This window comes from Zootoca vivipara, chromosome 2, assembly GCF_965207765.1.
Source record: "Zootoca vivipara chromosome 2, rZooViv2.hap1.1, whole genome shotgun sequence".
In the NCBI taxonomy this organism is placed as follows: domain Eukaryota; kingdom Metazoa; phylum Chordata; class Lepidosauria; order Squamata; family Lacertidae; genus Zootoca; species Zootoca vivipara.
This window is the reverse complement of record NC_142584.1, coordinates 112939186-112954061: the sequence shown is the minus strand read 5'-3', so window position 1 is coordinate 112954061 and position 14876 is coordinate 112939186. Positions and strand designations below refer to the sequence as shown.

At 45.0% G+C, this 14876-nt stretch overlaps 1 protein-coding gene across 1 annotated transcript; it reads right to left on the bottom strand.

The window, feature by feature from the left end:
- Window positions 1–1833: 1833 nt before the first annotated feature.
- On the bottom strand, window positions 1834–14746 carry LOC118080242 (uncharacterized). The gene is made up of 3 exons (XM_035105182.3): window positions 14477–14746; window positions 10659–13130; window positions 1834–3916 (listed from the first exon to the last, which is right to left on the bottom strand). Exons 2-3 carry the CDS (start codon window positions 13093–13095, stop codon window positions 2079–2081), a joined length of 4275 nt encoding a protein of 1424 aa, XP_034961073.3. The 5' UTR covers window positions 13096–13130; window positions 14477–14746; the 3' UTR covers window positions 1834–2078.
- Window positions 14747–14876: the final 130 nt, after the last annotated feature.

The following is a 14876-nucleotide window of genomic DNA, read 5'->3' as shown; positions in this document are numbered from 1 at the left end:
TAATCCGAAATGAAACAAAGCCTACAGTAAGATGGAAAATAATGTTTATTTTTGCATACTTCCACTTTATATTTATTTTTTATTGTTGTATATATAGTATGCATTTTTTCCCATTTGTTGCGGGAGCCTTCTTTGTGCAACCTGGTTCAGCTGCACCATATGACTACTGTAATGGTAAATCCAGCAATGGAAAATTTCTGTAATGCCTCCCTAACCTCGACACCCTACGCAAAGCCTTATTTTGCTTAATGGTTAATCCAGCCCTGGTTGGGGGTGAGGACCAGCCCTAACTTCCCCTCAGCTGGCTTTGCACTTCCTTTTTCTCCTTGCGCTTCATGTATTTCCTTACCGTCTCTTTACCCCGGCCTTGGACACTCAAAATGTGTTTTTCCCTACTCCTGTGATTGCAATCTGTTTTGACTGTTTTCCAGAATTTTAAATTGTTGTAACCTACCCTTGGTCCTGCTGTTGAAAAGCAAGTAATAAATGACCGGTAAGAATAGTATTACTATATTCAATAACTTGCCAGACCAGTCAGAATTGATGGTGCCAATTTCGCCTTCCACACTTTAGCGATAATTCTTTTTGCTGCTTTCAGCAAATACGAAACCAGAGCCAGCTACAGCTCCAGCTCCACTACAAACCCTTGTAAAATAATAGCTCAATAATATTATTTTTGGACCGTTTGGTAATAAATACCTGGTCATTCCAAGATAACATTTTGGACAGTAAAGCAATAAGTTTGAATTATCTATTAACTCCAAAATATACGTAAACAGCCTGCGTGTTGACCACCATATCATATATCCTGTGCAGTATGTGTGTGTATGAGAAATTCAATAAAGAATCAGATACTGTTGATATTGCACATATATATATATATTCCTTCCAGCCTACAGATATAATTTGTGGTGGTCTCCTAGCCCAGATCCATTTCTAGCCTTCCAAAGCTAGTTCCTGCTGAATAACTCTCATTCATTTTCACACAAATATTTCCGTTTTAAGATCTATAATTTCATCATTATAGAACATACAGTTGTACCTTGGATCCCAAACGCCTTGGTACTCGGACGTTTTGGCTCCCAAATGCCACAAACCCAGAAGTGAGTTTTCGAACATTCTTTGGAACCCGGACTTCCTGCAGCCAATCAGAAGCTGTGGTTTGGTTTCCAAACATTTTGGAAGTCGAACGGACTTCCGGAACGAATTCCGTACGACTTCCAAGGCACAACTGTATTTTATTATGGCTATGCTCTGCCTCCATTGTTGGAGACAGTAAATGCTTCTTGACAGCAGTTGCTGGAAGCGGCAGCAGAGGAGGGTGTTCTCCTGCTCAAGTCTTACTTTGCAGCTTTCCCAAGGGCATCTGGTTGGCCATTGTAAGAACAGGATGCTAGACTATATGGGCCTGATCCAGCAGCCTCTTCTCATATTCTTAATACCAATTAATCTTTTCTTACATTCTGATGTAAGAGTTGTATTTCAATTACCGTACCTCCCTTTGGAGTCCACAATTTCTTAATTGACCCCTGCTTATTAAGTGCTTCCTGAAGGATCTTACTGCTCTTAGAAAATTAACTGTGCCAAATAAACTACTTTAAGGCTGATGAGAGATTGAAACTTTTTCCCATTAGGAAAATTAATATGAATTACTTTCATAGCTGCCAAGTCTCCCGTTTTCCCTGGGAAATCCCCGTTTTTCCAGCTGTTCCTAGCTGAAAAAACGAATCCCCCCCCGGTTTATTCTGGCGTGGTGGCCATTTTGGAACTGGGAGGAGCATGCTCAGAAGTGACTTTTGATGCTGCTCTGCCCAGTTCCGAAATGGCTGCAGTGCAACTTCTGGCGCGGCGGCCATTTTGGAACTGGGCAAAGCAGCATCAAAAGTCACTTCTGAGCATGCTCCGCCCAGTTCCAAAATGGCGACAGCGCTACTTCCGGTCTGCTATTTCCGGCCCGGTCCCTTATTTCTCTGACAGCTACTTGGCAGGTATGATTGCTTTGCTCTGTGTGCATTCACTTGTGAGGAAGACAACTATAGCAATCATGGATCAACCCAACGCCTGCTTCCAGGGGATTTCTATGGTTTCTTCACTGAATGGGCTGCCAAATGTTTGAAAAGGTTCGTTTTACGAGTGAAACACTGACCGCAGTCCAAGCACTTGTATGGTTTTTCTCCTGTGTGAGTCAACTGGTGCCGAATAAGTTTTGAGCGTATACCAAAACATTTCCCACATTCAGAACACAGAAACGGTTTCTCCCCTGTGTGCATTTGCTGGTGGCGGATCACAAGGTAACTAAGGCTAAAACATTTGCCGCAATCGGTACACTTATATGGTTTCTCCCCTGTGTGGATCCTCACATGGACAATGAGGTCTCCTTTCTGGCTGAAGCTTTTCCCGCACTCAGAACACTTGTACGGTTTCTCTCCTGTGTGCATTCTCCGATGTTTAGTAAGCTCAGAGTTTGTATTAAAGGCCTTATCACAGTCTGAACACCGATAGGGCTTTTCTCCACTGTGGTTTCTCATATGAATAATGAGATTTTGCTTGTAATTGTAGCTTCTGCCACAGTGCAAGCATCCATAGGGTTTCTCATACGTCTGCGATTGCTCCCCTGAATGGACGATTATATGTTTGAGAAGGCCATCTTTCCGGCTAAAGCTTTTCTTACAGTCTGAGCATTCATATGGTTTCTCGCCCGTGTGGGTTCTCTGATGTCTAAGGAGATCAGAGTTCATAACAAAGGATTTCCCACAATCCAAACATTCATATGGTTTCTTCTCTGAGTGGAACTGCAGGTGTGCTGCGAGTCTCCCTTTCCGGATGAAGCTTTTGCCGCAGTCTGGACATCCGTATGGAGCGTCTCCCGCATGGAGTCTCTGATGTGCAATAAGATTGTAGTTTGCTTGGAACGATTTGCCGCATTCCAAGCATTTATACGGTTTCTCTTCTGTGTGGATTCTCTCGTGAAGAGCGAGGTTTCCTTTCCGAGTAAATTTCTGCCCACAGTCTGAGCATTCGTATGGCTTCTCCCCAGTGTGGATTCTCCTATGTGCGGCTAAATGAGATTCTTGCCTGAACCTCTTGCCACAGTTCCAGCAGTCATAAGGTTTGTTTTCTGAGTGGGTTCTGTAATGTTTAAAGACTTCCGAGTTTGTAGTGAAAGATTTCTCGCACTCTGAGCATTTGTACGGTTTCTCCCCGGTATGGGTCCTGGCGTGTGCAACCAGGTTACATTTCTTATTGAAGCTTTTGCCGCATTCTGAGCATTCATGTTGCTTCTCTCCTGTGTGGGTTCTGAAATGTATAATAAAGTCAGAATTCATGCTGAAGCTTCTCCCGCACCCTGAGCACCGATACGGTTTCTCCCCTGTATGACTGCGCTGGTGTCGAAGGAGGTCAGCGTTCTTACAGAATGATTTCCCACAATGCAAACACTTGTACGGCTTCTCTTCTGCATGGATTCTCTCATGCATAGCAAGATTTCCTTTCTGAGAGAAGCTCTTCCCACATACGCTGCATTCATAGGGTTTCTCCCCTGTGTGGGTTCTATAATGTCTAATAAGGTTAGCGTTCCTACAGAAGGTTTTCCCACAGTCTGAGCACTTATACGGCCTCTCTTCTGCAATGTAGGAGCTGTTATCACATTCCGTTGAGGTTACTTGTCCCTCATCCTTCCCTTTTGCCTCCTTGGCTGAGATTTCATCCAGGCCTTTGCTGCTTTCTGAACATCTAATTGTTTTATTTAATATCCCGCTGGGATTTCCCACCCATTGTCTCCAAACAGCTTCCACCTTCATAATGCACTGGGTATCTTGCTCTTTGGCTGTCTGCGCTGCTGCCTGGAGTGGCTCCCTCAGCTCAGAGCTCTTCAGCTCTTGGTTCTTGTTAGCTTCCTCATTCAAAGGCTCCATATCTGAAGGAAAGAGAGATTCAACTGTGAGTCGACACCCTACATCCAGAGAGACAGATACTGAATACGTCCCATACATTTAAAGCACATTTTCATCCCCAAAAAATCCTGGGAACTTCCGTTTGCTTCTCACAGAGCTACAATTCCTAGCAGCCTCAATGAATTACAGTTCCTGGGATTCTTTGGGGTATGGAGGAGGCTGTGCTTTAAATGACGTGCACATAGCCTTGGCCTAGCGACCATGAAGCCTGAGGCAAGGCGAGACAGTCAAGCTACTCTGAAGGGACTATTGCTGAGTGGTATTTATTATTTATTTGTTTTTAAGTACTTTTTATACCAGCTTTTATACCACTGTCATGGAGGTTCACAATGCTATGAAGTATTAGTATACATTATATCCACACTAAGGGAGCTGCAATGACTGTCCATCAGCTACCAGGCCACATTCAAAGTCTTTTGTGACACACACATAAAAGCCCTGAATAATTTGGAGGCCGGGTTACCTGAAAGACCCCCCCACCCCTGAAGAGACCCTGTAATAACACATCAACGACCTGAGGAAAATTTTATTCGTGACACTGCACCCTACAGAGTATCACAAGGCAGAGCTATTTCTATATCTATTTGATAGATTTTGTGTGTGTGTGTGTGTGTGTGTGTGTGTGTGTGTGTGAGAGAGAGAGAGAGAGAGAGAGAGAGAGAGAGAGAAGGAGCAAGGGAGGTTTCTAGCTAGAAGTAACTGAAAGTGAGATTGCAGCCTTGGAGCATGATTCTGCCACAGCTTTTCCTCTTGGAAGTTCCTTGTAGGCATAACCCTTTAGTAAGATTCTGCTTGTATATCTTTAAATAAAGCCAATGGTACTAAGACGCCTAAAGGCTAAAGACACACCATACATTTAAATCACACGGAATCCCAGAAACTGTAGTTTCCCCATCACAGAGCTACAATTCCCAGCACCCTTCACAAGCAACAATTCCCAGACTTCTTTGGAGGGAGTCGTGTGCTTTAAAGGTGCTTTAAATGTGTGGTGTGTGTGCAGCCTGTCTTCGGGGCTCTCAAAGGGGCATTTATTGCATATGGCTGTGTATACACTAAATATTTAGTGCACAGGAGAGACACATTCTTTCCTTCAAAAGAATTCTGGGCATTGCAGTTTCCACCCCACAGAGTTACAATTATCAGCAACCCTTAACAAACTTCAGTGCCCAGAATTCATTAAGGGAAAGACTGTGCTTTAAAGGTGTAGCGTTCACACAGCCCTAGTCTCTTGAGTAGCATCTCTTAACAGCTATAAATACTGTGGCATCAGAAAATATTTGAGAAATAGCTGTGAGTTCTTCCCGTTCCCTTACCTGCACAGACTGCAGTTTGGTCAGGGGACATGAGATCGTCCTCACAGCAAGAGTCTGTCCACTCACCAGCCTCAGACCTCAAGGAAACCTGGCTCCTTTTTCATGGTTCTCCATTTTAACCTCTTTCATGTTGGGTCTTAACCTGCTGAGTTGAAGAATTTATTTATTTTATTTTTTTGCTTTATTAAATTTATACCCCTCTTCCCAAAGGAGCCCAGGGCAGCAAACAACAAGTGATACACACACACACACACACACACACACACACACACACACACACGAAAAAAAATCCAATCCTGTGGCAGACTGGGAAAGATATTCAGTAGGTGCTGAAAAGACAACAGAGGCAACACCTTTATAATAATCAACAAGAGGGCATTCCAAACAGCAGGCGCCACAACACTCAAGGCCCAATTCCTTCATTATTCCTCCTCTTTTATTGCTGCATTTATATCCCACCTTTCCCCAAGAAGTTCAAGGGGATGTGACCTGTGAGATAATTTAGGCTGAGAGATTGTGACTGAGCCCAAGCTCACCCAGTGAGTATCATGGCTGAGTGGTCCCCAAGGTCTTAGTCCAGCTCTCCAGTGTGGTATACGTAGTAGTTAAGAGAGGTAGACTCGTAATCTGGTGAACTGTTCCAATTATCTTTTGAGGGACGCCATGACTGTGGCATCCTACCGATATAAGTATAGTGCAGATGAGGCTTGAGTGACCTTCATTCGGTCATGGTCTCTCATTCTGGGGTTCCTCTAAGGGTTGTTGTGAGGATAAAACGGGGGGGGGGGGCTATTGGGTTGTTGTTTTCATTTTTATTATGTATTTTGTGGTTTTATATCTTGATTTTATTCTGTGAACTGCCCTGAGACCCCCGGGTATAGGGCGGTATATAAATTCAATAAATAAATAAAAATAAATGAACACTCCACCACAGGCCAAATATAAATGAGGGAGGAAATACAATCCAAAATTTGCCCCCTCCCTCTAAATGTAAGCATCTTAGCAGGGAAATCCTAGATAACGGTAAACAGAGAAAGTTTTTGTAATAGCTAAAGATATTATGTCATGAAAAGGTTTGAGTAAAAACACTGTGGAGGTGGGGGTGGGAAGTCAATTTTTGAAACAATGTAATTATTGCTATGAATATTATTGTGAAAATGTTTGATTTTGTTAATATATTGCAAAAAGAAAAAAACCCAAAACAAAACAGGGCAGTCCACGCAGAAGGAAGCCCCATTGAGTTCAGCTGCATCTACTCCTGGACTTTCAAACAATGGATATCAAGACCCTGGGTTTCTTTTCTTTTCTTTTTAAACTGCCTGGGAACCGAAGTAAATGCAATGTACTCACTCGGCAGGACTTGGAATGCAGAAGAATAGGAAGGAGGAAACCCCACTGCCAACGCCTGTGTTCCGGAAGATCACCCACCTTCACTCCCTAGGTTTGTCCCCTCTGGGCACCCTTCCCTTCCCCTCTTGCTCTGCTTTCCCTAAATAGACTCCTGCTGTGCAACTCACCTCCTCCTGCAGCTGTTCAAAATTTGCCTGGACCAAGGAGGCGGGGCCAGGAAGAGGCTCTTTTCCCATCCAGCATTCCAAAGCCTTTCTAGGAACAAGCCTCTGTCACTTTAACTCTTTTCAGGGTCTCAAAGGTCCCCATCTGCACTATCTATTTAAAGCAGCATTATTCCACTTTTAATCAGTTACGGCTTCCCCCAAACAATCCAAGTTTTTGTTAAGGGTGCTGAGAGACCCCTATACCTCTCACTGAGCTATCACAGTGGGATTTGGTTTAGGAGTTTTTGTTGGCGGTCAAGATTTAATTTAGGAGATTATTTTTATTTTTGCTGTGCTTGGTATTTTTATTGCTTTGTGTTTCTTTTGTTATACCTAATTTGGAATTACACAAGGATTCATTTTATTGTACATTTCTTGATACACTTCATTTAATACTTACGGCTTCTTAAATTTTGTTATGTTTTTTGTGAGAGTGAATTGCGTTATTTTTTTCCCTGACGTTGCAAACTATCGAGAGGAAAATTGAGCATTTTTTTGATGTTGCAGGGAAGGTGGCATATACAAATAAAGAATTAAGTACGACAAATGGCAACTGCTAAAATTATTCCGCGTCATAGTCTTCTTCTTCACCCCACTCCCAAAAGGCAGGAGTATACAGAGGAGGCATTCCGGAGAAGGTGACTCAAGATGAATGAAGATGATGAAATGGAGATTAGAATAGCTCAATGAAAATGTTGTCAACCCAGTGTATGGCTGATTTCCATGTTAGGGATCATTAGGAAAGATTTTGAAAATAAAGCATCACAACGCCGTCATACAAATCTGTGGTGTGGCTGCATTTGGAGTACTGTGTACAGTTCTTGTTGCCTCACCCCAAAAAAAGGCTATAGCAGAGGTGGAAGAGGTTTAGAAAATGACAATCAAAAGGGTCAAGAGGCCAGAGGAAAAACTGCAAGGATTTCTGCTTCTTTGTTTAGAGAAAAGGCATGGTGTGAAGAAATTTGGCTAGGGATAATATTTCTCCCTCTCCCACAACACTGAAAAGTAGGGGCATCCAATAAAGCAGAAGGGAAGGCAATTCCAGACAAAGGGAAACACTTCTTCACAAAGTGCATAGTTAAACTAAGGAACTCACTGCCCCAGGAGGCAGTGATGGAGGCCAAGCCCTTTTCCTAGACAGGTCACCCAAACCTTCCCCACTCTGTCAATTTCTGATGGAACCAGCCCTGACCCAGCTGTTAAAACATTTCAAGACAAGGGATGACAATATAGGATAGATCCACTCACAAAAACATCTGGCACATTATTACAGAAATAAGCCATACAGAAGCTTTTTTTAAAAAAAATGATTGAAACATGTCTGCATGTACTTTATTAAAGGGTTTTAATTAATACTGTTTGGCTGCAATCCTCTACCCACTTCCTTGAACGTAAGCCCCATTGTGCCCAGTGAGGCTCACTTCTCAGTAGACATGCCTAGGACAGCAGTTTCAATGAGTATATATTATTTGCTTTATCAAGGATCAGGAACCCACCAGATATTGATAGACATCTACAGTTTCCATCATCTCTGGCTAATGGATGAGGCAGATGGGAGTTGGAGGTCAACCATATCTGGAGGGCTATAGGTTCCCAATCCCTGCACCACATAAACCACCAACAGAACTCCATTAGGACTCAAAGATGGGATGCCAATTATGTTACTTGATTTTATCATTAACCAAGGAAATATATGCATACACATGTTTATCATACCTGCCAAGTTCCTTCTTGAAAAATAAGGGACCGGACCGGAAGTAGCAGACCGGAAGTAGCGCTGCCGCCATTTTGGAACTGGGCGGAGCATGCTCAGAAGTGACTTTTGATGCTGCTTTGCCCAGTTCCAAAATGGCCGCCACACCAGAAGTCACGCTGCAGCCATTTTGGAACTGGGCAGAGCAGCATCAAAAGTCGCTTCTGAGCATGCTCCGCCCAGTTCCAAAATGGCTGCCGCGCCAGAATAAACCGGGGAAAAACAAAAAAATCCGTTTTTTCGGCTGGGAACAGCTGGAAATACGGGAGACTTGGCAGCTATGATGTTTATACGCCTGTGTACATGGAGCACTAATAATAATAATAATAATAATAATAATAATAATTTTATTATTTGTACATCGCCCATCTGACTCAGTTGCCCGATCCACTCTGGGCAGTTTCCAACACATAGCTGCCAAGTTTTCCCTTTTCTCGCAAGGAAGCCTATTCAGCATAATGGAATTTCCCTTAAAAAAAGGGAGAACTTGGCAGCTATGTTCCAACAGAACAGAAAAACACAGTAAAACATCAAACAGTAAAAACATCCCTATATAAGGCTGTCTTCAGGTGCCTTCTGAATGTCATATACCGTGTTTCCCCTTTTTTAAGACACCGTCTTATAACTTTTTTTACTCAAAAAAACACACGGTGTCTTATTTTCAGGGGATGTCTTGTACCTTAAGGCCTCCTCGGAGGGGCCAGGCCACTGGCTCGGGGTGCTGCTGGGCGCTCTGCACGGCACCGAGGCGGCAGGCTGCTGGCTCGGCGCTCCGCCCAGCGCTGCTGGGCGCTCCGGGCACTCGGCGCTGCAGACCGCCGGTTCCGGCGGCAGGGGGCAGGCCTCGGGCAGCTCTCCCCCCAAAAGAAGAGGCCAGGCGCTGCAGGGCGCTCCGAGCGCTCGGCGCTTCGGAGCGCTCTGCTCTGCAGCCGCCGGGTCCGTCGGCGGGGCGGCAGGCCTCGGGCAGCTCCCCCCCCCCCGCAAAAGAAGAAGCCAGGCGCTGCAGGGCGCTCCGAGCGCTCGCTGCTTCGGAGCGCTCCGCTCTGCAGCTGCCGGTTCCGGTGGTGGGGCGGCAGGCCTCGGGCAGCCCAAAAAAAAGAAAAGAAGAGGCCAGGCGCTGCAGGCCCCTCTGGCTGGCTGGGGCGCTCGGCGGTCTCGCATGGAGGTATGTCTTATTTTCGGGGGGTGTCTTAGATTTCACTAATGCTAAAAAATGCTGCCATGGCTTACTTTCTGACTACGTCTTAAAAAAGGGGAAACACGGTAGCTGTTTATTTCATTGACATCTGATGGGAGGGCATTCCACAGTCACTACAAAAAAGGCCCTTTGCCTGGTTCCCTGTAACTTTATTTCTCACAGAGAGGGAACCACCAGACAACCCTCCGTGCTGGACCTCAGTTTCCAGGCTGGATGATGGAGATGGAATGTTCCTTTGGGTATACAGGGCAGAAGCTGCTTAGGACTTTAAAGGTCAACACCAACACTTTAACTTGTGCTCGAAAACATACTGGGAGCCCACGTAGATCCTTTAGAACCAGTGCTCTATGGTCCCGGTGGCTGCTCCCAGTCGCCAGTCTAGCTGCCACATTCTGGATTACCTGTAGTTTCTGAGTCACCTTCAAAGGTAGCCCCTCGTACAGCACATTGCAGTAGTCCAAGCGGAAGACAAGCACATGCCACTTTGGCGAGACAGTTGTCAGGCAGGTAGGGTCTCAGCCGGGGTACCAGATGAAGCTGGTAGACAGCTGCCGTGGACACAGAATTACAGTAACGTGTGCCTCCATGGCAGTTGTGAGACCAAATGACCCCCAGGCTGTGCACCTGGTCCTTAAGGGGCAGAGTTACCCCATTAAGGACCAGGGAGTCTGTCACATCTGCCTGCTCCCTGCCCCCCAGAAACAGTACTTCTATCTTGTTGGGATTCAACCTCAACCCATCAACCGCCATCACTCCTCCAGATACTCACGCAGGGCATTCACCACCCTCACTGGTTTCACACTTCCTAACATTTGGCCTTCTTGAGTCTAAGCATCTCCTACAGTGTAATTTCTCTAATATGCAGTAAAAGTCCATGCACGTTTCAACAAAGTATCTTCTCCCAATAGGAGGATTCCTCCAAGGCTGTCTCTGAGTGGATTCTTCTGTGCTTAATAAGAACAAGAAGATCAGTGAAACTTTCCCCACATTCTGGGCATTCCTGCGGTTTCTCCCCTGCATGCATTTCCATATGCTCGACAAGATTATTTTTGTGAGGGAAACTTTTCCCACAGTCTGGGCATTTGTGGAGCTTCTCTGACGTGTGGTTTCTCGCATGTACCACAAGGTTTCTCTTGTGAGTGAAACTCTGCCCGCATTCCAAGCATTTATACGGTTTCTCTCCTGAGTGGATTTGCTGGTGCTGAACGAGGTGATAACTTATCCCAAAACGTTTCCCACAGTCTGAGCAGTTATATGGTTTTTCTTCTTGGTGGCTTGCAGTGTGTTTGACAAGGTTCCTTTTGTGAGTAAAGCACTGTCCGCAGTCTGGGCACTGATAGGGTTTCTCCCCTGTGTGGATTTGCTGGTGTCTAATCAGGCAAGAGCTCAGACTAAAACATTTCCCACAAATAGTGCATTTGTACGGCTTCTCCCCCGTGTGGGTCCTCTTGTGGGCAACCAGGCCTCCCCTCTGGGCGAAGCTTTTCCCACAATCGGAGCACTTGTACGGCTTCTCCCCCGTGTGCATTCTCCGATGTTTGGTAAGTTCAGAGTTTGTGTTGAAGGTTTTACCACAGTCTGCGCATTTAAATCTCTTTTCTCCAGTGTGAGTTCTCCTATGCACAATGAGGTTCTGTTTGTAATTGTAACTCCTGCCGCAGTGCAAGCATTCGTATGGCTTTTCCTGAATGTGCAGTTCTGTCCCAGAATGGATTACCAGGTGTTTGAGCAGGCCGTCTTTCCGACTAAAGCTTTTATCGCAATCTGAGCATTTATACGGTTTCTCTCCTGTGTGAGTTCTCTGGTGTCTAAGGAGATCAGAGTTCATAATGAAGGATTTCCCACAAATGGAGCATTCATACGGCTTCTTCCCGGAATGGAAGTGCATGTGGGCAAGGAGGCTCCCTTTCCGGCTGAAGCTTTTACCGCAGTCTGAGCAATCATAGGGCATCTCCCCAGTGTGAAGCCTCTGATGCTCTATGAGCTTAGATTTTGCACGGAAGGATTTCCCACAATCCAAGCATTTATACGGCTTCTCTTCCACGTGGGTCCTCTGATGAAGAATAAGGTTCCCTTTCTGGGCAAAGCTTTGCCGACAGTCTGGACATTTGTAGGGCTTCTCCCCAGTGTGGATTCTCAGGTGTGACACGAGGTGGGCTTCCTGACTAAAGGTTTTGCCACAGTCCCAGCAGTCGAATGGTTTGTTTCCTGGGTGAGTTCTCTGATGCCTGTACATTTCAGAGTGTGTCCTGAAGAATTTCCCACACTCTGGGCATTTGAATGGCTTTTCTCCTGTGTGTATTCTGTGATGTCTAATAAGGTCTGCATTCACACTGAAGGACTTCTCGCAATCCAAGCACTTGTATGGTTTCTCCCCAGTATGGCTTCTCTCATGAACCACAAGGTTTCCCTTCTGAGCAAAGCTTTTCCCACAGTCCAAACACTTAAAAGGTTTCTCCCCAGTATGGATTCTCACATGCGTCACTAGCTTAAATTTCTTATCAAAAGTCTTGCCACAGTCTGGGCATTTATGTGGTTTCCCTCCCGTGTGGGTTCTGTGATGTTTACGAAAGTCAGAGTTCCGAGTGAAGGATCTCCCACAGTCTAAACATTTATATGGTTCCTCCCCTGTCTGGGGTTGGGGACATCCAAGTACAGTGTTGTGGGGGCAGGATTTATTGCATTCTGAGCACATAAACATTTTGTCTTCTGTGTAGATTCTCTCATTAACAGAGAGGTCTCCGTTCTGAGAGAAGCTCTTCCCACAGATGGTGCATCTAAGTGGGTTTCCCCCTGTGTGCACCTTCATATGCACAAGCAACTGGTTTTTTGTTTCACAGCTCTTCCCACAGTCCGAGCATTGAAACGTTTTGCATCCTGTGTGGGTTCCATAATGCTTGATAAAGCCAGCATCCATACCAAAGGAGTCCCCAAAGTCCAAAGATGTGTATATTTTCTCCTTTGCAGTATGATCCCATTGATTTTCAGAGGTCATACAGGAGGAGTTTCCATCGTCTGAGCATCCATACAATGTCACTGCCGTAAAGTTCCTCCCACAAGTAATGAGGTCTGCATTCTTCTCTTCTTCTAAAATTACTAGTCCCTTGTCTTTTTCCATCTCTCCCTGGGCCGGGATTTCGCTTTGGTCCTTGAAGCTTTCCTCACCCAGGGTGGACTCATCCATTCCCAACCCCAAGGTCTTCCCCTGTTGTCTCAACAATCCATGTTGCTGTTCAGCGGCTTCTGCCTTGGCATGGCACTGAGATAAGGTCTCTTCCAGTGGCTTCACCAATATCTCAATCTGTTTCTGTTGTTCAGACATTTCTACCTTGAGATTATTCTTCACGTCTCCATTATCTGATGGAAGGAAGAGAGAAGACAGTGTGAATCATGCCTGAAACATGATGACTGATGATAATGTTAACTGAGCTACAAAATAAATCATGTAACAAATCAAATATGAGACTCTGTCCCCTGCTCACTTAACTTGTCCACCAACCATCCTCACCAAAGCCACTCTCTTCTTTCACTCCTCACCAAAGCAACACATTAATATAATATAATATAATATAATATAATAATAGTATATTGTACAAAAAATATAAAGTAAGCACAAGAGTCACAATCATAATAAAAAAGAAAGGAACTCCTATCATTATAGCTCTTTGGTTACTACAATGCACAATCCTGATTATAAGGTTAGTAATTAGACTCCTATTTTGCTCTTGATTTTATAAGTTCCAAGTTTTTACAGCTGCCAAATATGGAGAGATTCCTGCACATTAGTCTGGTTTGTGTGTGAAATAAAAAGGTGCCACATTCTGTAAAAACCACTTATTTAGCTCTCTCTAATCTCCTCTTGTTCAATGGGATTCACATCTGAATAGACATACATAGGATTGTGGCACATACTCCCAAGTTAGTCTGTACATAATGCGGTCATAGCCAGGCTTATGTCAAAACATGCTGGGAAGAGAAATTCTTCATATTTAATCCTCCTCATTATCAGTGATATATAATGTCAGTCATACTCTGTATAAAGCCATTAGAATCAATGCCCTAAATAAATCGTTTTCAACTCTAACTAACGTTACCTATCAGTCACCCATGTATAAGTATTCTGGATTACGATGTTTTGATGCTGTTTTTCAATGCTGTGCAAAAAAGAAAGAAAGATAAATCTAATGACCTTAAATAGTTCAAACCCCAATTGTCCTTTCTCTGACTTCCTACCCCCCCCCCAAAAAAAAGCCCAAGACTGCTGAAATTCCTTGTATTAAAGATGCCATAACCCAAACCCTGTTCTCCTTGGCATGTGGCCACCCTGATTGAAGGGTGCCAATAAACTGTAGTGATCTCATTCACTAGAGAGCTCAGTTGGTTAGAGCATGGTGCTGATGACACCAAGGTTGCAGGTTCCATCCCCACAAGGGACAGCTGCATATGCCTGCATTGCAGGGGGCTGGACTAGATGATCCTCAAGGGTCCCTTCCAACTCTGCAAATTCTATGGTTATACCATATCTGTGTTTACTTGGAAGTCAAGCCCCCACCGAGTTGTGGGCTTGATCCTGAATAAATACGCGCGAGATTGCAAGCTTATGCACCTTCACATGGAAATGCACCCTACTTAGTTCATGTGGGCTTACTTCTGAGTAGAATACGCAGGGGATTGTTCCCTCCCACCGAAAACCATAGGCATACCTGCTTTGACATGAAGCCCGCTGGGTTCAGGTGGGATTACTCTTGGATAAAATGCGCAGCGGCTTGTTCTGCCTGACCCCCCAACCCCTGCACACGTGCCCAGTCGCGTGCGCAAGCGGCATTATCCAGCCGTGTACTTAAAGGCAACGCAGCTCAGCTACGGGAGATCCGCAAACACCTTTGGGCTCCTCCGACTTGCTTCTCCCGCAGCCACGGGGTGTAAAAGGGACGAACGCAGACAAAAGGAGCTTCCCCTTTAAACAGCAGAGGAGGACGAGAAAGAGACCAGGCCGCTCTAGGAACCGGCGCTCGGTCGATTTAACTCATAGGAGGCGGGTTCAGTTCAGTTCTGCGTGTGGCTCCGTGACTGCCTGAGCTGAGCTGAATTTTAAAGCTGGGG

Bases quoted from the DNA above. Each gene is read 5' to 3' on its own strand.
- LOC118080242 (XM_035105182.3), bottom strand. From the start codon at position 13,095: ATGTCTGAACAACAGAAACAGATTGAGATATTGGTGAAGCCACTGGAA. The intron at 3,917-10,658 runs GAAACGTGCATG...TCTTTCCTTCAG, and splicing joins TTGGGAGAAGATACTTTGTT to ATATGGAGCCTTTGAATGAG.